Below are 23865 nucleotides of genomic sequence, written 5' to 3' on the forward strand. Positions count from 1 at the left end.
GGACTGAGGGCTTGGTGAAGAGTGCAGAGACTTGCTAACAAAACCATGCTGCACAAAAGAAAAAAAAAAGATAAACCAGACTACATCAAAATTAAAACATTTCCTTTTGCAAAAGACCCTGTTAATAAGCTGAAAAGACAAGCTACAGGTTAAGAGAAAATACTTGCAAAACACATATATGACTAAAGACTGTGTCTACAATCTATGAAGAGCTCCTAAAATCCAAAAGTAAAACACAGACAATCCAACTAGAAATGAGCAAAAGATATTCAAGTTAAAATCACAATGAGAGGCCACCAACATACCTATCAGAATGACTAGGATCTAGTGGTAACACCAAGTACTGACTGACAAAGACACGGAGAAGCTGGGTCACTCACACACTGCCGGTGGGAATGTCACGTGGTACATCCACTCTGGAAACCCAGTTGGCGACATTCTTTAAAAACTAAACCTACAACTATCATATAGACCCGGCAGTTACACTCCTGGGCATTTACCCCAGAGAAAGGAAAACTCACACTCATGTAAAAACCTATATATAAATGTTTACTGCCGAAAACTGGAAACAACCCAGATGACCTTCATAAACAAACTGTGGTACATCCACATCATGGGATGCTATTCAGCAAGGAAAAAGCAACAAACTACTGATACTTGTAATAACTTGGATGGATCTCAAAGGAATTCTGAGTGAAAAAAAAAAAAAAAAAGAAGCAATTCCCAAACATTACATACTACGTGATTCCATTTATGTAACATTTTCTAAATTACCAGATTCTACAGATGGACAACGGGTTAGGGGGTGGGGACTAGAAAGGTGCAGGGGCGGGGGGAGGAGATAATGGTCAGTGTTCATAAAAGGGCGGCAGGAGGGGTCTTTATGGTGAGGTAACAGCTCCCTGTGGACTATCGTGGTGGACACACTCACCCACCCAGGGGGCAAAACCGCACAGTAATGAAAACACACACACTAGGCTTTGTGTCCATATCAATACCCTGCTTATGATATTATACTATAGTTTTGCAGGGTGTCACCTTTGGGGAAACTGGGTAGTGGATACCCGGAATCTCCCTTCAGCATTTCTTAGATCTTCAGGGGTTTACAATTACCTCAAAAGAAAAAAAGTCTGTTAAAAAATAGTTTGGGGGCACCTGGGTGGCTCAGTCAGTGAAGCGTCCGACTTTGGCTCAGGTCATGATCTCATGGTTCATGAGTTTGAGGCCCATGTCAGGCTCTGTGCTGACAGCTACAAACCTGGAGCCTGCTTCAGATTCTGTGTCTCCCTCTCTCTCGGCCCATCCCCCACTTGTGCTCTCTCTTTCCGTCTCTCAAACCTAAACAAATGTTTAAAAAAAAACCCAACTAAAGAGCAAATCAAGTAGGAAAGGGCAGTAAGAACATCTTGGAATGAGGTGGTAACACGAGTGAAGTTTCCAGGCAACTAAAGCTTGTTCTTTCTTGATCCCAATGGTTTGCGGCACAATGAAAATCTTCCAGAGAGGATATCTTTACAGGACAAATAACACAGTTCTCAGTCTCTTTGAGATGAAGGTATAAAATACGACTTTTCCAGAGGGCCTGGGGTCACTATTTTTCTGTTAGCACATCGTGCTTACCTCTTAAAGACCAGAGTCCCATTTTCATCTTCTTTCTAGATTACTGGATCTCATCTTCCATGGGCGAGGCACACTGCCACGCAGGCCAGTCATCACCATAAAGCCAAAGCTTACCATTTTGGAGGCGAGGGACTGTAATACTTGTTTGGGGCAGGTTGACCTGTGGATCAGTAGCGGCCTTTTCTGGGGCTTTTTTGGCCAGGGTGCACCACCTGACGCTAAACTACCCTTTGGGGCCATCACCCTCCCCGTGCAGACACATGTAACGGCAGCGTGCTGTGGAGAAAAGGCACTGGAGGAAAAGCCAGAGCCGCTGGGCTCCAGTCCCGCAGTCCTGCTAGCTTGCAGCAGGACCTTGGACAAGCCCTTCTCATCTAAACCAGGAGGGAAGGATGGGGTCGTGAAGGTTTCCCCAGTTCCGACACCTAGAGTTCTTCCTCATGTAAAGATGGCTTTAATTTGTTTAAATTTGTTAGATATGGTCAATGTAAAAGTAATCCAATGGTACAGAATTTTTTTAAATTTGTAATGTATGCTTAATATAAAAGTAATCTGATTGTAGAGAACGCAAAGAAAATACTAAAGCTGGCCTCGAATCAACCCTCAGAGGTGGCTACTCTGAATGTTTTCACATAAGCACGCACGCCCGTACGTGTGCTTGGATACGCTTACTGGATAAAAGTTGATTCATACTACATACATTTGATTCTGTCACTTACCTTCCTCATGTCAGTTCCAGAGACCGACCTTATTCTCCATATTGGCTGGAGAGCACAGATGCTTAGAATGTAGCCATTTCACTGTGGGATTTTAGCGTTCCATTGGGGGTGGATATAAAACACAAGACAGCTGTGCACACGAAGTGGTGTGCCTAGAAGGAAAATGCTCAGAAGCAGAGCTGCTTCAAAGATGCTATGAAGTCGCCCTCTCCAAAGGTAGCCCTCACTTATAGGACTGCCTATAGGAGTGAAATTGTAAAGGCAGAGCTTGACACCACAGAAGACATCTAAAATGACCTTCCTGCTCGCCCCAGCTCCACAAATACATGCTCAGCATGCATTGATGAAGAAATCTTTGATTTAGGGTAAAACAGACGGATGCCACATAAATAGCTCTCAAACAGTAGTTCTCAAAGAGTGTTCCAAGAACCCCTGGGGGTCTATGCAGTCATAACTGTTTTCATAATCCTCAGATGTGCTTTGCACTTTTTACATGGTGCAAAAGCAATTGCGTGTAAACCAACTGGTCCTTAGTGTGAACCAGGGCAGGAGCACCAAACGTTATGAGAATGAGTTAGATTCTTCACTACACAATAGCAGGTGAAAGGGAATGCCAGTTCTGGGGTGCCTGGGGGGGGGCTCAGTCAGTTAGGCGTTCGACTCTTGATCTCGGCTCAAGTCATGACCTCACGGTTTGTGAGTCCGAGCCCTGCATTGGGCTGTGCTGGCAGCACGGATCCTGTTTGGGATTCTCTCTCTCCCTCTCTCTCTGCCCCTCCCCTACTCGTGTGTGTGCGCGCTCTCTCAAAATAAATAAATAAACTTAAAAAAGAAAGAATGACCGTTTTACCTAATGTCCTAGATGGTAGGTAGAATCCTAAAGGCAGCTGCCAGGATTCCTGCCCCCTGGTGTACACAGCCTATATAAACCCAGCCCCTTGAGTGCAGGGGCCCAGGGGAAGGGGGCAACCAGGTCACTCTCAAGATCGGGTTATGACATATGGCAGAGGTGAAGGGATTTTGCTGATATAATTAGGATGCCAATAAATATGAATGAATTACTCAAAGGGGAGAATATTCTGGGTGATTCAGACATAATCAGGTGGTAAGTCCTTGGAAAGAGGGCTTTCGGCCTTCCCTGAGCTGACATTAAAGGTAGCCGACACTCTTCCTTTTTCTGACCTTGAAGAAGTGGCCACTAGTTCTGTAGCTGCACAGAAATGAATTCTGCCAACAAAACTGTGTGAGTAGGTCACCTTACACGGGGAAACGGACTGTGCAGATGTGGTTAAGCTAAGGACTTTGAGATGAAAAGATTATCCCGGATTGCATAGGAAGCCCCGGGTAATTATAAGGGGAAGGTACAGGCAGGAGAGCCAGGGGGAGGAGACCGTGATGTGGGAAGCAGGGCTGAGAGTGAGGGAGAAATGTGTAGATGCCACTCTGCTGGCTGTGAGGATAGAGGAAGGGCCACTAGCCAAGGAATGCAGGTGGCCGGCCTCCAGAAGCAGACACAGGCAAGGAAACCGACTTCCGCCTAGAACCTCCCAAAGGAACACAGCCCTGCCAGTACTTTCATTTCTGTCCAGTGAAAACCCAAATCATAGATTTCTGAACTCCAGAACTGTAAGAGAATAAATCGGTGCTGTTTTAAGCCAGCACACTGCTGTAATTCGTTACAGTAGCAATAAGAAACTATAGACTTGGGTAGTAGGATTAAGGTGCTGCTGTAATAAATACCTAAACATGTGGAAGTGGCTAGGGAATCAGGTAATAGACAAAGGCTGGAAGGATGCTGAGGGGCATCACAGAAAAAGCCTAGGTTCCATGAACAGACTGTCAGTAGAAATACGGATCTTAACTAGTGACAGCTAATGAGGATTCAGAAAGAACATGGTCAAAAATACTCCTATCATGCTAGAGAGTCCTTAAATCACCACAAACGGACTGTTGATAGAAACATGGTTGTTAAAGGCTTTGCCACTGCAGTCTCAGATGGAATTGAGGAACATGCTATTGGAAATTGGCTGAACTGTGCATCCTGTAGTTGCGCAGAAAGCGGAACTTACAAATAATGAACTTGGATAGGCTAGCTGAGGAGGGTCCCCCCCCAAAAAAGTGTTAAGGGTTTGACCTCGTTTCTTTCTGCTGTCCATAGGAAAATGTGAGAGGAAACAAAGACTGAAGGCAGAACTCATAAGCAGACAGGAACCAGCACTTGATGATTTGGGAAACTTCCATCCTGACCTAATTGCAAAAAGTGCTAAAATTCACTGCCAAGAGAGCATGCTCTGAAGAGGCGGCCAATGGTGTGCCTGGAAAACCTTGCGTTAGTGCCTTGGAAGGGTCAAAAGGTCAGAGTATTCAGTCACACAAAGGCTCTCTGAAGAGATTATACGTGTGACTCATGGTTTCCCTCAGCCACCTCAGCAGAAGCCACGAATAGAGATGGGGTCATCCAGGAAAGATCTGTGAAGGAGCCTCTTGTCCAACGGAGTGATCTCCATGACACACATGGGAGGTCCATAAGGTTCTTGAGAATTTGACAGCAGCAGGAACACTGCCAGCTTGGAAGTCAAGGCGACAGAAAGAGAACAAAAGGAAAAACGCCGTTTAGCCTCCCACAATTCTACAGGCAGAGAAACAGGCGGATAGAACGACTCAGCTGCAAACACGTGCTATTTTTCATGGAAACGGAAGGATGGCTCTGAGGATTGCTAGAGACCGGTAAAGTCCTCTTGCCTTCCATTTGCTCACTCCCGTAAATGGGATATCTCTATTATTATATTCTGGGGAGCAAGTAGCCGGTTTCTTGAGTTTCACAGGTATATAGATGGAGAAGGATCGTACCTTAGAAAGGATTATATCCAGAAACTTACCTACACCTGATGTAGAGAATTTAGGTGGTGAGATTTTGGTCATCTGTGCTGATTAAATTAAGATTTTGGAATCTGGGTCAATGATGTAATAGGTTAAAACTTGTGAAGATGGTGGGACAGAGTGAATGTCTCCTGCATGTGGGAGGGATATGGATATTTGGGAGCCAGAGAGCAGATGTGGTAGAAAGACTATGCTCCCCCAACAAAGACAGCAATGTCCTAATTCCCAGAACCTGTGAATACGTTACCTTCCACGGCAAAAGGTTCTACATGTGTTTTTGAGTTAAGAATACAGAGATGGGAAGACTATACTGGATTATCTGTGGGGATTCAATGCGATCACAAGGGTCTTTAAAAGGGAGAGAGCCAGAGAGACAGATCTGCAGATGCTGCATGGCACCATTGGCTCTGAAGATGGAGGGAAAGGACCCTGAGCTAAAGAACGCAGGCCTCCCAAAGAAGCTGGAAAAGACAAGGAAATCGATGTTGTCTATAGCCCCCAGAAGAACACGGCTATGCTGACACACTGGTTTTAGCTCAGTGACAGCCAGATCAGATTTCTGATCTCAATGATTATAAAATAATAAAGGTGTATTGTTTAAGCAACCAGCTTTGCGGTGATCCATTACAGCAGTGACAGAAAACTAACACAACCTCAAACCTCACGTCAGAGCCCAGCCCCAGCCGATATGTCAACTGTAGCTCTGTAGAAAACACTGAGTGGAGGACCCAGCAACACAGAACCCAAACTCCTGACCCAGGTGACTAAGAGAATGCATTGGAATTGTTCTAACTCAGTAATCTATGGTAACTGACTATGAGGCGATACAAAATTAATAGAAGGGAGCAGAAAAAATACTCGATTAAAAGCTCAACCTTCAGTACACAACTTTCTGACATTCTGGGCAAAGAAATGGGAAAGGCTATTAAAGCAATTATACTGCTCAAAGCGTAACAAGTGACTCAAGAAAAGTCACTTATGTGATTATTTCAATTTTGAGCTGAATTAGCTGTTTTCGGTCTCATAAAAGACTGAATTTACTCCACCTAACAATACTGGCGGGGAACGAACAGTTCTGTGCCTTTCACGGTGAATACACAAGCCTACATGTGCGATAAAATTGCATCGAACAAAACAGTATGGAGGCTCCTCAAAAAATGAAAACGATGGGACTACCACTGGATGTGGCAATCCTACTTCTAGGCATATAGCCCAAAGGAGTGAAATCAGGATCTCTGGGAGAGATCCGCACTTCCTTATTCATCACAGCATTATTCTCAATAGCTGTAATAAACAATCCAAGCGCCCACTGATGGATGAATGGAGAACCAAAATGTGCTAATGTACGTAAAACATTATTCAGCCTTAAAAAGAAGGAAATCCTGCTATTTGCGACAACACAGATGGACCCAGAGGACATGATGTAAGTAAAATAAGCCAGACACAGAAGGACAAATAGTGCACAATCCCACTTTTACAAGGCATCTCAAGTAGTCAAATACATAGAATCAGAGGCCAGAATGGTGGTTACCCAGGGCCGGGGGGAGAGGGAATGGGGAGGTGTTAGTCAAAGAGTACAAAATTTCGGGGGAAAAAAAGGGAAGTAACTTGGCTAGGGTGTGGAGAAACTGGAATCCTTCTACACTGCCGGTGGGGATGTAAAATGGTACAGCCACTGTGCAAAGTAGTCTGGTGGCTCCTCAAAACATTAAACACTGAACGACCATATGACCTTGCAATTCCACTCCCAGGTATATGCCCCCAGAGAATTAAAAACAGGCACTCAAACAAGAACGTACACACGCATGTTCACAGCAGCACTACTCACAGCAGCCAAAAGGCAGAAACAGCCAAATGTCCATCAACCAACGAGTGAACGAGGTCTATCCATACGATGGGATATTGGTCATAAAAAGAATGAAGCACTGTTACATAGGCTACAAGGTGGCATATATACTATGCTAAGTGAAAGACAAACGGTCACATATTGTAGGATACTATTTATACAAAATACTCAAAATAGATAAATCAACTGCTATAGAAAGCAGATTGGTGATCATCTGGGGGAAAAGGGAGTGGGGGAGGAGGAAAAACGGCTTAATGGGTAAGCAACTTCACTTTCAGGGAATGGAAAGGTTTTGGGACTGGACAGACAAGATGGCTACACAACACAGTGAATGTTTTAAAATGGCTAATTTTACGTTACGTGAATTTCACTTCAAGAATTATTTTGAACAAAGAGGGACGGGGGCGGGGAGAAGATCATCACTACAACTGCACGTCCGTTCTACCACAAGTCAGTTTTAGGAAAAGTGCACATGGAAGTTGAGAATGTGGCAAGTCCTTCCCTTGATACGACCGTGCTTGCTTAACTCCTTGGGCAGGCAGCTGGTACACCAACGTGCACCTCAATGTGAAAACCACACCAGTGCACAGGTTTTTACGGTAAGGCGACCACACGTGATAACCTACTGTCAATGTACTTTCGAATCTAGTTCATCATCAGTTTAGAGAGGATTTTAGGTATAGAATTTCCGCTGGACTTTAAGCTGTAAAACGAAGTACAGCACACGTGTGTGAAGAAGGTTCTGGACGTATACCTATGTTACGGTGATAGGTATGGGTAGGAAGGAGAAATTATGATGCTGAAACCATTACCTGAGCAATTCTCAAAAAAGCAATTGCCACCTACATAATATTAGTTCCAAATCCGTAGGACTCCAATAGCTCATGTAAAATTACTTTTTTTTCCAGATTACAAAGAAATCAACTGACCACACATGTAAGGGTTTATTTTCAGACTGTTTGATTGATCTAATCATGTCAATCCTATGCCAGTACCACACAGTCTTATCAATAGCTTATCAATAGTCTTATCAATGGCTGTAGGTGCCATTTTGAGAGAACATTCATGCATGTGAATCCTGTGGGGAACATGAGCTTGGATTTGTGGGATTTTTAAGATACTATTAACTACAGATTTTCTTGTCATGAACCTTTAAATGGGATTTATCACCCACAATTGGGACGAGGAAAGTCTAGCTGCTTACCAAGGAATTAGAATAGTAGGTCAACTTCATCAAAGCAGTGAGCTCCTAAAATAAAGACACCTATTTCTGTGAAGCTCAAAATGACAAACTTAGAAAATGTTCTCTGCTGCTCAGCAAATGCTGCCAGCAATATGGCACTCCTACCAGAAGGGAGTCTTTCTCCTATGTGCTACAACATAGTAAACAAAACCGGCCAGGTTTGCCCGGCTGTGGCTTAATGATGGTGTCCGTGGCCTTCTGAGGAAATAGGGACAATCATAAGCAGCTTTAGAGGGCAAAAGCAGAAGCACGCTCCCCATGAGATGATTACACACACAGCAAAAGGAACACATGGAGGGAAAAGGGGTGGAGAGGGAAGCAGAAGGGGGAGGGAGCAAGAGAGGAGCAAAATTCTGAAAGCAACATGGATGAACCTCAAAAATATTATGCCAAGTATAAGAAGCCGAACATAAAGTCTGCATTATTATTGGACTCCACTTATAGGAAATATCCAGAATAGGGGAATCCAGAGAGACAGGAAGGAGATCAGTGGTTGTCAGGGGCTGGAGGAGGGAAATAATCAGGGGATTGGGGAGTGACAGCTAAGGGGTACAGAGTTTCTTTTTGAGGTGATGGAAAGGTTCTAAAATGGACTGTAGTGATGGTTTCACAACCCTGCGAATATACTAAAAAGTCACTCAATTGCATGCTTTAAATGGGTGAATTATGGGGCACTTGGGTGGTCGGTTAAAAATTGTACTTCAGCTCAGGTCACGATCTCACGGTACAGGAGTTCGAGCCCTGCATTGGGCTCTGTGCTGACAGCTGAGAGCCTGGAGCCTGTTTCAGATTCTATGTCTCCCTACGTCTCTGTCCCTCCCCTGCTCACATTCTGTCTGTCTCTCTCAAAAATAAACATTAAAAAAATTAAATGGATGGATTGTATCTTATGTAAATTATATCTCAATAAAGCAGTTTTTAAAACGACTCCAGGAGCTTCCCCTTTGCACTTAGAATCAAGTGGTCACCAGGCCCTAAAGACCCCATATGACCCAGCCCCTTCCAACTTCTCTGTCTTTTCTCCAACGTCCACCACACGCTAGTCACACACCTTCCAAGCCTCAGAGCCAACACAGTTCTTTTCTGCCTCAGGACTCTTACACCTGCTTCCTCGGCCTTGACAGCTGTTTCCCCACTCCTTGCAGGTCACTTCTTGTCCAGTGGGGGGGGGAGGGGAGGCTTTACCACTTCATGTAAAGTAGCCACCCCTTACCACCTCCCTGGGCCCTCCCGGTCCCATCTCCCTGTTATAATTGTTCCAGAGTGCTCAGCGATACCTGAAATCATTTCGTGTACTGTGTCTCTTCAGAGATAATAACATTGTGAGGGCAGATTTGGAGTAGTGCCTGGCAGCAAGCATGCACTCAGTAATCACTGCTGAGCTGATGAAGGAAGGTCCTTCACAACAGCCAGACCTAGAAGGTCCAGGGATTCTTTATGTAAGAAAGGTACGATATACAAAGGAGAACATTCTCCACCAGAAAACATAATTGAGCTTAGAAGAGATGGACAGGTCTAGCTCTTTGACCCTCAGTAGCATGAGACGTAAGCTAAGACAGGAAAAAAAAAAAAAAGGATGGCAGAGTGATAAGGCTTTGAAGGATATGAAGACATCACATGCTGGTGGTCCTATGGGTCCCTGACACACTGGCTCATAGGTGATGGAGATCGGATTGGCAGGTACACAACTGAGAAAGGGATGTAAATAGTAAAAGGTCTCCCATCAGGAAAAGAACAATTTCCTAACTGGGGATCTTTATACTTATATTTATTTGGGGTTTGTTAATTTTTGGTCATATTTATTTTGGAAGATGTTAAATGACTTCATGAAAGCCATCATTGCTAATAAACTAAGTATATTTATTTTCCTGGGAATCCAAAAGGCCACCTGGATGGACAGAACTGTGTGCATACTCAGGAAAGACCCGAGAATGCCCTAAGCTCTTCCCTCACACCATACATGAAAATGAACTTCTAAGAGATTTGTAGTTTCAGGTTTATGATCCATTTTGAGTTAGTTTTTGTATAAGGCGTGAGGCAGGGGTCCAACTTCATGCTTTTGCATGTGGATATCCAGTCTTCCCAGCACCATTTATTAAAGAGCTTATTCTTCTCCCATTGAACAATCTTGGCATCTTTGTCAAAAGTCAACTGGCCATAGACAGAATGGTTTATTTCTAGGCTCTCAATTCTATTCCACTGAACTTACTGAGCCCTCACCTCATACCAGTCCTGTGCTGAGTGCTTCACATGGGCCATCGCATCTAATCCTTACAATAATCCTAGTAGGTAGGGCTCGTTATTAACCTCACATAACAGACGAGGAAACAGAGGCACAGAGAAGTCAGGTAACTCACCCACGGTGACAATAAGTGGCAGAGGCAGGGTTCAGACGCAGGAAGTCTGGCTCCAGAGCCCCTCCCTTTCACCATCCAGAATATACAGAGAGCCCACAAACCCATAAAAAAGACAAGCAAACCAGCAAGAAAATGGGGAAAAGATAGGAACAGACAATTCACCAAAGAGGAAAATACAAATGGCCAGTAAATCTATGGCATGATGCTCCATCTTACTATAATTAGAGAAATGCTTAATAAGCAAGAAGATATTTTGTCCATCATATTGGTAAAATGCCTTGGATAGGTAACGTGGTCCTGGTGATGTGCGGATCTGGGAGAAAAGGAACTCAACAGTGTTCAGTGAATATATAATGAAACATTCATTTTGGAAACATTCTGGCAGAATCTATTAAAATATAAAATACGTATACCCTTCGACCTGGTAGTTCCATTGAACTCGTGCACAAGGGATATGGACAAGACTGTTCACTGAAGCCCTATTTGTAATTATGCAAAATAAAAACAAATCACATCATCTGTCAGTAAGGAAATGGCATCATGGGCCATGGCCAAAGCCACACCACTGGAATGCCAGCTCCACGAAACACAAGTTTAAATCTGAAGGACAGATATAAAGATGAAGATATATAGATGATATAGGTTGAACGGTGGCCCCAAAAATATACAGCAGAGTCCTAATCCCCAGAAGCCATAAATGTGACCTTAAATGGAAAAACAGTCTTTGCAGATGTAATTAAGTTAAGGATCTTGAGATGAGATCATTCAGGATTATCCAGGTGGGTTCTAAATCCAACAAAAAGTCTCCTTGTAAGAGACAGAAGGGAAGACGACACCCCACAAAAGAGAAGGCCCTGTTGAGATGGACACACAGACTGGAGTCTCACAGCTACAAGCCACCACAAGCAGGGCTACGTGAGGAAGCTTTCTGCCCCAGGGCCTTCAGAGGAAGTGTGGTCCTGCCGATACCTTGATTTTGGACTTTGGGCCTCCAGAACTGTTAGAGAATACATTTCTGGTTTTTAAGCCTGCCAGTTTGCGGTACTTTGTTACAGCAGCTGTAGGAAATTAATACAGATAGATATATTCATTCAGGTCTTCAATATATCTTAAATAAAAAAGGTTGTGCAATAACACACATGTAACTAAATTAAAAAGCTCTACACGTGTTATATAAAGCAAAAAAAAAAAAACAAAAAAACAAAAAAAACCAACAACACCGAACAATCTATGTGTATAGATGTATGTAACAGCACAAAAAATCATTTGGGACCAGCAGATCCAAACTCACTTCAGCAGCTCCCTCCTGGGAAGGGAGTGTATGTTAGCAGGATGGGGAAAGATCACACAAAATCTCAGCTTCACTTTCTAACATTCACATATTTTTTTAAATGGTTTATTTTTTTCAAAAAAAACTAAAGAGAAACTGATGACAAAGCTTAGCATTTGAGAGATTACATATAGACACCGTTTTAAGAAAAGTCATAAAAAAATCTAGGAGGAGAAACAAATCTCTTATTCACTTCAAAGTACCTCTTCTTGAGCTAGGGAAAGGCAGTCTTCTGAGGCTGCTGCCGAAGAAAATGCTGTCTCAGCTATTACATTGTTTGGTATTCTTTGCAAAGGAAACAAATGATGTTAAACATTCAGATTTTGTCTTAAATAATGCAATTTATGACACCCATATTTTATCTGATCAATATAGGCCACCTACTGTTTTCCTTGAGTGTGTCTCCTGAGCGGGTGGTGTATACTAATCATTATTGTTTGCTGTTTAATAGTCTGATTTACTACTCACGCTTTACTGAGGAAGTTTCTTCAAATGCATCCTCCAGACGTAAATCAGAGTCCCCAGATCCTATAAATTAAAAAAAAAAAGATTTAACTATTTTTGCGTAAAACAAAATAGTACTTATAATGGTTACTTCCCTCTAGATACAGTGTCACGAAGGTAACACAAGAAAAGGAAATCAGTGGAAGCCACCCAAAGATATATTTAGTTGATAACCTTCTACAAACAACTTACCCTCACCAAAAACAAAAAAACAACCACCTTCAGTCCACTAGAAGGCTGAAGGCTCAACTGTACAGAACGTGAAGTACAATCTTACAAAAAGCCTTCTCCATGGTATGTAGGACTTTTGCAATGAGGAATACTGGAGTCCAAAGTTCCATCGATATGTGCCAGGTTCTTTCATCCCATTCCACTGTCAACTCAGCGTATCATCCCCCCTGACCCCAGCATCCATATCTAGTAGCTCTGATTATACATAACTTAAAAGGCTCTATGGAAAAGCTTTTAACGAGAGAATCTGTTCTCAGAGGTGGACCCATCTGCCCAATTATGCCTGCTATTGAATTTGACAGTTATCATTCCCTCTGATGGGCATGTAGTTTCCTACAGGGGTATATACATTATCAATTCTCAAACTACCATGCATGTATACTGGAACTGAACACATCGGTAAATGGGTGGTGAACTGTAGAAGCCAGGCTTCTCACTGTTTCAGATAGAGGTTACAGATAAGAGAAGGCTAAAACGACCTATGTGATAATGGATTAGAGTTGGAGACCTCAGTATGAATCATGTTTAGCTTAACATACATACAGATGGTTACATATAGAAATACTTATAGACACGTGTGTATATAAACATGGGCTAGTATGCGGACATACACCTCTGCTCTGTGACCTGAGAGGGCCTGGAAGCAGTAACACCCCAGTAGCAATAAGCACACCTAGCACCCAGATCGTGGTTTCGAAATACCATTCTCCAGTTAAAGAAAAACAGATCTCCTTGGAGAAATGGCAGGTTCTAGGATTGGAACAAGAAATATAGGAGTCTGAAGCATCTTATAGTTCCAGGAAGTATTTTTTAAAATATTGATATTGATGGGTATATGTCAATGAGGCACAGGGCCAGCTGAAAGAGCTCCCAACAGCTAAAGCTGGAACAATTTAATCAATAAAGTAGTATTAGATTATAATACAAAGTATAAAATATCCATTTGTCCATGTTGATATAAACACATGAATACATAAAAGGGATAAAACAGAAGAATTCAAATTAATTTATGTAGGTATTTCTAGCTCAAGGAGATGAAGCATAACTCTCCACTCCATAAGTGTTGACTTCCTTCCAAGGATTACAATATGAGAAGGTAGGTAGGAGGAGAGAGTAACTCTACAGTGGAGAAATCTAAGAAGTACTACATCAGATCAAGGTTAACATCAACAGTGATGGGTCATGCTGATAGTATATACCCTTGATATCGTGGGATGAGACAAGCACCATACATGTGTGGTCTTCCTCTCAAATGCCCATAACCCGAGTATAATCATGAGAAAAACATGAGACAAATTCCAATTGATGGGCATCCTACAAAATATGTGACCAGCACTCAAAACCAAGGTCATCAAAAACAAAACAAAATCTGAGAACCCAGCACAGCCTGAAGAGCCTAAGGAGATATAATGATGGAAGGTCACTGGTATCCTGGATTGGATCCTGGAACAAAACTAGGGACTTCAGGTTAAAACAAAGGAAATCTGAATAGAGTATGGACTTTAGTTAATAATAGTATATCAATATTGGTTCATTAATTGTGAAAAATACACCACACTAATGTAAAATGTTAAAAATAGGGGAAACCGAATGTGAAGCATATGAGAAGTGTCTTTACAAGCTTTGCATTATAAATCTGAAACTGTTCTAAAAACGTGTCTTATTTTTTTTTTTTAATTTTTTTTTCAACGTTTTTAATTTATTTTTGGGACAGAGAGAGACAGAGCATGAACGGGGGAGGAGCAGAGAGAGAGGGAGACACAGAATCGGAAACAGGCTCCAGGCTCCGAGCCATCAGCCCAGAGCCTGACGCGGGGCTCGAACTCACGGACCGCGAGATCGTGACCTGGCTGAAGTCGGACGCTTAACCGACTGCGCCACCCAGGCGCCCCAAAACGTGTCTTATTTTTAAAAATCCATTTCCCATAGCAAAAGAATTAAGGGTAACCACTAAAAGAAGACATATAGGATACAGAACGTCTACCTCATTTAAGGAAAAAAAAAAAAAAAAAAGGTCAACACCAACAGCTAAAAATCAATCCAACGAAAGTCACCAAACAGAAAAAAAAGAAACCAGTTAAACAGAAAATATGAACCTTAACACAAGAATATGTACAATCCTATCAGTAAAAAAAAAAAAATGAGTATAAAGAGGGTAAATCTCCTATCCAAAGATAAATGGAATATAACTATATGCTGTTGACAAAATATACACATAAAACAACATAATCACACACACAAAATATATATAACAGAAATACACACTGGTAAATGTTAACAAGAAGAAAGCAGATGTGGCAATATTAATATGACGATAAAATTTAAGACCCCAACATCTAAATAAAAGGCCAATATTTTATAAAGCATATAATCCACCAAGAAAATAAAAATTATGACACTTAGTAACCTAGCTTCTAAAATTCTGGAGTAGACTTTTGCTTCTTTCTATGACGGAGTAATTGGCATAAGATTAGCTCTCCCACTGTGAACACTATAAAATGGACAAAACATGAGCCAATAGCTTTCAGCACTGAACAGCAATCCCTGAGATCAAGGAAATTGTGACAGCTGAATCCAACAGGTGATCCTGGACTGGATCCTGAATGCATAAGAGGCATTATTGGGACACTTAGTGAAATTTGAAAGAGGTCTGTTGACCAGGTGGTAATACTGGATCACTGTCAATTTCCCCATCTTCATGGATTTACTGTGGTCAGGGAAGAAGGTATCTTTGTTTTTAGGAAATGCACACTGAAGTATTAAGAGTTAATGAGCGGCCTGCTTGCCACTGATTCTGAAGTGATTCTGAAAAAATATTTAGAGACACCTACACACACCAGTGCCAATGTGGTACAACTGGGAAATCTAGGTGGACAGTAAATCAGAATTCCTTGTATTAGACATTACGGTGACAACGGGTGAAACTTGCATTAGGTCTGAGGATTAGGTGGCAGTAAGGTATCAACATTAATTTTCTGACTCAGATAGTTACACTGAGAATATATAAAAGGATGTCCTTGCTTGAAGAAAATGCTCCCTCTTTATAGATTTTGGATACTAGCCCTTTGTCCAATATGTCATTTGAAAGTATCTTTTCCCATTCCTTGGCTGCCTTTTAGTTTTGTTGATTGTTTCCTTTGCTGTGCAGAAGCTTTTTATCTTCATGAGGTCCCAATAGTTCATTTTTGCTTTTAATTCCCTTGACTTTGGGGATGTGTCAAGTAAGAAATTGCTGCGGCTGAGGTCAGAGAGGTTTTTTCCCTGCTTTCTCCTCTAGGGTTTTGATGGTTTCCTGTCTCACATTCAGGTTCTTTATCCATTTTGAGTTTGTTTTTGTGAATGGTGAAAGTGGTATAGTTTCATCCTTCTGCATGTTGCTGTCCAGTTCTCCCAGCACCATTTGTTAAAGAGACTGTCTTTTTTCCATTGGATATTCTTTCAAACTCCACACCCGAAAAACAAATAATCCAGTGAAGAAATGGGCAGAAAACATGAATAGACACTTCTCTAAAGAAGACACCCAGATGGCCAACAGGCACATGAAAAGATGCTCAATGTCGCTCCTCATCAGGGTAATACAAATCAAAACCACACTCAGATATCACCTCACGCCAGTCAGAGTGGCTAAAATGAACAAAACAGGAGACTATAGATGCTGGAGAGGATGTGGAGAAACGGGAACCCTCTTGCACTGTTGGTGGGAATGCAAACTGGTGCAGCCGCTCTGGAAAACAGTGTGGAGGTTCCTCAAAAAATGAAAAATAGACCTACGCTATGACCCAGCAGTAGCACTGCTAGGAATTTACCCAAGGGATGCAGGAGTGTTGATGCATAGGGGCACTTGTACCCCAATGTGTATAGCAGCCCTCTCAACAATAGCCAAGTTATGGAAAGAGCCTAAATGTCCATCAACTGACAAATGGATAAAGAAGTTGTGATTTGTATACACAATGGAATACTACTTGGCAATGAGAAGAATGAAATCTGGCCTTTTGTAGCAATGTGGATGGAACTGGACAGTGTTATGCTAAGTGAAAAAAGTCATACAGAGAAGGACAGATTCCATATGTTTTCACTCCTGTATGGATCCTGAGAAACCTAACAGAAGACCATGGGGGAGGGGAAGGAAAAAAAAATGGTTAGAGATGGAGGGAGCCAAAACATAAGAGACTCCTAAAAACTGAGAACAAACTGAGGGTTTATGGGGGGTGGGAGGGAGGGGTGGGTGGGTGATGGGTATTGAGGAGGGCACCTGTTGGGATGAGCACTGGGTGTTGTATGGAAACGGATTTGACAATAAATTTCATAATAAAAAAAAAAAGAAAATGCTCCCTAAAGGTATATTGCAGATGTGCGGGGTGGGGGTGGGGGGGTGGGGTGACTAGGGGGAGGGTGATGGTGTATCAGGTAAGCAACTTACTCTCAGGTGATTGTGGGGGTGGGGAGAACCTCCTTATACTTGCAAGTTTCTTGTAGGTTTGTAATTATTTCAACATTTAAAAAATTAAAATTATTTAAATACGTATATCTCAACCCAGCAATTGCACTTTTAGGTACCTGTTACAGAAAAATACTTGCACATGTGCCCAAAGGGGTATGTGCAAGGTTGTACAAAACAGTACTGCCTAAAATACCAACAAGAAATGGACACAGACCAAGTGTCCATCAAAGAAGAAGAATTAAACAAAACGTAGTTCAATACAATGAAACGTTACATTGCTGTTTAAAAGAATGGGATGCTCTCAGTAAACTAGGAATAGAAGGGAACTTCCTCAACTTGAAAGAGTATCTACAAAAAAACCTATAGCTAACACCATATTTGATGGTGAGACTAAAGCTTTCCTTCCAAGATCAGAAACAAGGCAATGATGTCCCCTCTCCCTACTGCTCTTCAATATCATAGTGGAAGTCCTAGCTACTGCAACAAGAAAGAGATCGATCGAGCGATCCTGATTGGGAAAGAAGAAATAAAAACTCTTTGTTCACAGAGAACATGATCATCTATGCAGATAATCCAAAAGGATTCACAAATGCAAAAAACTCTTTAAACTCCTGGAACTAATAAGTGACGACAGCAAGGTTGGGGGAGGCAAGGTCAATCCTTTTCCTATATATCAGTAATGAACAAGTGGAGTTTGAAATTTAAAAAGCATCATTAGCAGCCCCCCAAAAGAAATCCTGGTATAGATCTAACAAGAAAGAAAGAAAGAAAGAAAGAAAGAAAGAAAGAAAGAAAGAAAGAAAGAAAGAAAGAGAAAGAAAAAAGCCTAAGATCTAGATGAAGAAAGCTACAAAACTGTGATGAAAGAAATCAAAGGACTAAGTAAATGTAGAGATATTCTAAGTTCATAGATAGGAAGACTCAATGCTGTCAACATGTCAGTTCTTCCCAACTTGATTTATAGATTCAATGCAATCACAATCAAAATGTCAGCAAGTTATTTTGTAGATACCGAGAAACGGATTCAAAAGTTTATATGGAGGGGTGCCTGGGTGGCTCAGTTAAGCGTCCAACTCTTGGTTTCAGCTCAGGTCATGATCTCACATGAGTTTGAGCCCCACATTGGGCTCTGTGCTGACAGGACAGAGCCTGCTTGGGATTCCGTCTGCTTCTCTCTCTCTCTCTTCCCTCCCCCACTCATGCTCTGTCTCAAAAATAAACTTTTAACAAGTTATATGGAGAGCACAAAGACCCAAAATAGCCAATACAATATTGAAGGAAAAGAATGAGGTTGGAGGACTGATGCTAGCCAACTTCAGGACCTACTATAAAGTTATGGTAGGGGCGCCTGAGTGGCTCTGTTGGTTAAGCGTCCGACTTCTGCTCAGGTCATGATCTCATGGTTCGTGAGTTCGAGCCCCGTGTCGGGCTCTGGGCTGATAGCTCAGAGCCTGGAGCCTGCTTCAGATTCTGTGTCTTCCTCTCTCTCTCTGCCCCTCCGCTGCTTGCACTTTGTCTCTCACATTGTCTCAAAAATAAATAAACGTTAAAAAGAAAAAATTTAAAGTTATGGTAATCAAGATAGTGTGTATTAGGAAAAAGAGAGACAAACAGATCAATGGAACAGAATAGAGAGCCCAGAAACAGACCCACATAAATACAGTCAGCTCATATTTGACAATGGAGAAAAAGCAACACAGTGGAGAAAAGACAGTCTCTTCAACAAATGGAGCTGGGACAACCACCTCCAAAAAAAAAAAAAAAAAAAAGAATCTAGACAAAGACTTTACATCCTTCACAAACATTAACTCCAGTGGATTACAGACTTAAATATAAAACACAAAATGATAAAACTCCTAGAAGCAACATAGTAGAAAACCTAGATGCCTTGAGTTTGGCAATGACTGTTGAGATGTAACACCAAAAGCATGATCCATAGAAAAACTTAAGCTGGACTTCATTAAAATTAACAACTTCTGCTCTGTGAAAAACACTGTCCAGAGAATGAAAAGACAGGCCATAGGCTGGAGAAAAGATTTGCAAAAGACACATCTGATAAAAAAAAAAAAAACAACAAAAAAAAAAAAACCAAAGCAACAATAACAAAAAAACTGTTACCCAAAATATACAAGGAATGCTTACAACTTAATAACAAACAACCCGATGAAAATGTGGCCCACCCCCCAGGTGCCTCTGGTGCCTAGTCATCCCCCACACCCACATAAGGCCCAGTTAGGTGAATCTGAATAGACACTTTCCCAAAGAAGACATCCAGATGGCTCACCGGACCATGAAAAGATGCTCAGTATCACTAATTATCAGAGAAATGCAAATCAAAACTGCAGTGAGGTATCACCTCACGCCTGTTAGAATGGCTAAAATGAAAAAGACAAGGTAAGTGTTGGCGAGGATGTGGAGAAAAGGGCACCCTTGTGTACTGTCTGTGGGAAAGTAAATTGGTGCAGCTACTACACTATGGGAAACAGTATGGGTCATCCTCAACAAAGGGAATCAGGATCTCAAAGAGGTCTCTGCACCCCCATAGTCATTGCAGCATTACTTACAATAGCCAAACATGGAAACTACCTACGTGTCCACCGTTGATGGATAAATGGATAAAGATCAAGATACACACACACACACACACACACACACACACACACACACAAAGAATATCACTCAGCCATAAAAAAATGGAAATTCTACCTTTTCAAGAAAAAAATGTATGGACCTTGAGAGCATTAATACTATGTGAAATAAGACAGAGAAAAAGAAATACTGTGTGACCCCATTTAGATAGGCTATGTAGACTAGTCAAATTGACAGAGAAGAATGGCGGTTTCCAGGGACCTGGAGGCAGTGGAGATGGGGAGATGTTGGTCAAAGGGTATAGACTCTCAAAGGGCGCCTGGGTGGCTCAGTGAGTTAAGCATCTGACTTCGGCTCAGGTCAGGATCTTGCAGTTTGTGGGTTTCAGCCCCACGTCGGGCTCTGTGCTGACAGCTCAGAGTCTGGAGCCTGCTTCAGTTTCTGTGTCTCCCTCTCTATCCCTCCCCTGCTCGCTCGCACGCTCTCTCTCTCAAAAATAAATAAATATTAAAAAAAAATTTTAAAGGGTATAGACTTCCAGTTATACGTAAATAAGCTCTGGAGATCTAATGTACAGTATAGTGACTATAGTGAACAATACTGTATCATATACTTGAAGATTGCTAGGAGGGTAGATCTTAAATGTTCTCACCATATGCACAAAACAATGGTAATTATGTAAGGTGATGGGGGTTTAAATGATCTTACCATGGTAATCAGTTCACAATATACACATGTATCAAGTCATCACATTGTATCTTAAATTTATACAGTGTAATATCAATTATATCTCAATAATTCTGGAAAAAAGAGATAAGGAAAAAGAGAGATTAACCACATGAGAGAGCACAAGCAGAGGAGGGGCAGAGAAAAAGGGAGACACAATATCCAAAGCAGGCTCCAGGCTCTGAGCTGTCAGCACAGAGCCCTATGCGGGGCTCGAACCCACAGACCGTGAGGTCATGTCCTGAGCCGAAGTTGGACGCTTAACAGACTGAGCCACACAGGTGCCCTAGGGTGTTTCTAAAGCTATACACAAACAACAGCTGACCAAAGGGAAAAAAATGGGCCAAAAAAACTTAACAGATACTTCACCAAAGACACACAGATGGCAACTATATATGTGAAAGTATGCTCCACATCTTGGTCATCAGTGAAATTCAAATTAAAACAATGAGCTACTACTTAGCCATAAAAAAGAATGAGATCTTGCCATTTGCAACAAAATGGATGGCCTAAAGAACATAATGCTAAGTGAAAGAAGTCAGAGAAAGACAAATACCATATGATTTCACTCATGTGGAATTTTTTTTTCCAATGGAACCAAGTCAACTTTATTTTTTCACTTATTTTATTTAGAATTTATTGTCAAATGGGTTTCCATACAACACCCAGTGCTCATCCCAACAGGTGCCCTCCTCCCTGCCCATCACCTACTTTCCTCTCTCTCCCACCCCTCATCAACCCTCAGTTTGTTCTCAGTCCTTAAGAGTCTCTTATGGTTTGGCTCCCTCCCTCTCTGTAACTTTTTTTCCCCCCTTCGCCTCCCCCGTGGTCTTCTAAGTTTCTCAAGATCCACATATGAGTGAAAACATATGGTATCTGTCTTTCTCGGACTTTAAGAAACAAAACAAATGAAAAAAAAAAGACACAAACAAAACAAGCAGAGTCTTAAATATAGAGAACTGGTGGTTGCCAGACAGTGGGGGTGGGGGATGGGGGATGGGTGAAATAGATGGGGGGGATGAAGAGCACACTTATCACACCTATCGTTATGAGCATGTAATATACAGAGTTGTGGAATCATTATAATGTATACCTGAAACTAACATAACCTCTGAGGATGGCCGAAATTGCAGATACCACCAAGCACTGGCAAGGATGCAGAACACAAAAAAAATCTCAATTACTGGTGGGAATGCAAAATGGTGCAGCCACGTTGGAAGACGGTTTGATAGTTTCTAACAAAACTAAACAGATACACCATACAATCCAGCACCTGTACTCCTTAGTGTTTACCGAAAGGAATTAAAAAAACCTATGTCCACACAAAAATCTGCATACAGATGCTTATAATTTCTTTATTCAGAATTGTCAAAATGCGGAAGCAACCAAGATTCCTTCAGTAGGGTGAATGGATAAACAAACTGTGGTACATCCAGACAATGGAATATTCTTTCATGCTAAAAAGAAAAAAAAAAGCTATCAAGCCATGAAAAGACAGAGGAACCCTTAATGCATATTATTAAATGAAAGAAGCCCATTGTAAAACTGACAAAGTGTAGGATTCCAACCCTATGACATTCTGGAAAGACAAAACTGTGGAGACAACAAAAGGATCGTTGTTGCCAGAGGTTGGGGTGGATGCACACACAGCTGGAACGCAGTGAAAATATTCCATAGGATACTCTGATGGTGGGTACACATCACTGTCAGTTTGTAAAAACCCACAGAATATACAACACCAAGAGTGCACCCTGAAGTATGGACTTGGGGCGATAATAGAATGTCAGTATAAGTTAATCAATTCTAACTAATGTACCACTTTGGTGGGCGGTGTTGAGAAGGGACCTGTGCATGTGTTTGGGCAGGAGGTACATGGAAAAACTCTACCTTCTGTTCAATATTGCTGTGAACATAAAACTGCTATAAAAAATGAAGTCTATTAAAAAGAAAAGAACAGCATGAGCATACACACAGACATGGGAGAGAGCTCCAAGATACAGTATTAAATAAAGCAAGTAGTTTTCCATTTGTGTGTATGTCTATATCCATATAAATTTTCTGGAAACTTACACATGATTAGGGGTCAGGGAGAAGGAATGTTGATTATTAATTTAAATGCTTCTCGGATTTGTTTTTAATCAGGCACAAGTATTTCTCTTATCATAATAATTTAAAAGTTCTGGATCAACCCCTCCCAAATCATAAGCCAATCATTTTACTGGGTCTTCCTTCAAAACCCCAAAATTGCAAGCCTACGTTCAGTCATCCAATTAACATCTTGCACAAGTAATAATATGTTTTTGGCCTGAGCCATTCCCCCACTGTTTGCTGATATATCCTGCTATACGTCATCAAGAGTTAAGAGCAACAGAACATAATTTTGCAGTATTTATTAAGCCCTCATTGACCTTGGATTCAGTGGACTTAAACCATTTGTGGACAGAACCACTCAGCATCAACCTACATCTGGAGCTAATTAAGACTTCTTCAGAGTCTACAATCAAGCACAGCTGTTAAAATCAAGAAGGGAACAAATATTCTCATGAGAGAGATCATACCTCGAATGCTCTAAAATAGGGTAGTGTTCTAGGTCTTTTGTATGCAATGTAGAACAACTCAGTTTGGGTGTAAATAGACATTAAAAAGTAGCTGATTCATCTCAGGCTCAATTTACAAGCCCCAAATCACCTTATGGTGGTGGGGGGGTATTAAGTTGCCTCGTTCCACTGCAGAAGACCACAAAGAATTTCATTTAATGGAAAAGGCATGTAGTGAGCTGGTACCACCTGTCTGCAAATGTCTGTTCACATTAGGCAGAATTTTGGAAATGTTACCCATGGACTTGTACTTGCCCTTAAAGAGATCCATTTGAGAAGCAGATTGCCAGTTCTACCCACGGACACCCCAGCAGCTTGTGTCTGTCCTAAAATAGGTTTTGTCCCTTTGGGAGGAAACAAACTTGACCTCATATGGCCACTGTGACTGGTGTCTAAAGCTAAGGGTGCATTTTAATGAGGACTGTAAAAGAAGGCACTGCAGGTCCTTGTTAGAGAATTCCAGCATGCACTGGCTGGGATCCAGCACCTGCCAAAGCCCTCATTTAAATGCCTGATGCCCAAGGGAGACCCACCTGATGTGCCCCGGTAGTAGCCTTTCATTTTGATTTAATTAATCACTCCCTCCTCTGTTGTCCCCCGACCTGTTCCACTGAGTTCAAGCCGAAGGCACACCCATCCCGGTTGTTTGTGTTTGTCCTTTCCAGTCAACATGGCAGCTACTAGCCACATGTGGCTGTGTCAATTAAAATGAAAATTCAGGGGCTCCTGGGTGGCTCAGTCGGTTGGGTGTCCGACTTGGGCTCGGGTCATGATCTCACGGC

At 41.8% G+C, this 23865-nt stretch overlaps 1 protein-coding gene across 3 annotated transcripts in view; it reads right to left on the minus strand.

The window, feature by feature from the left end:
- Positions 1 to 23865, minus strand: part of CD99L2 (CD99 molecule like 2) — a 90471-nt gene that overhangs the window by 26339 nt on the left and 40267 nt on the right. For all 3 annotated transcript variants that reach the window (XM_019435761.2, XM_019435759.2, XM_019435760.2), the window contains exon 2: positions 12464 to 12523. In XM_019435761.2, the coding sequence (XP_019291306.1) occupies positions 12464 to 12523 (60 nt within the window). The remainder of the gene's footprint in view (positions 1 to 12463; positions 12524 to 23865) is intronic.

This window comes from Panthera pardus, unplaced genomic scaffold (genome assembly GCF_024362965.1).
Source record: "Panthera pardus isolate Hobbes unplaced genomic scaffold, ASM2436296v1 HiC_scaffold_27, whole genome shotgun sequence".
Lineage (NCBI taxonomy): Eukaryota > Metazoa > Chordata > Mammalia > Carnivora > Felidae > Panthera > Panthera pardus.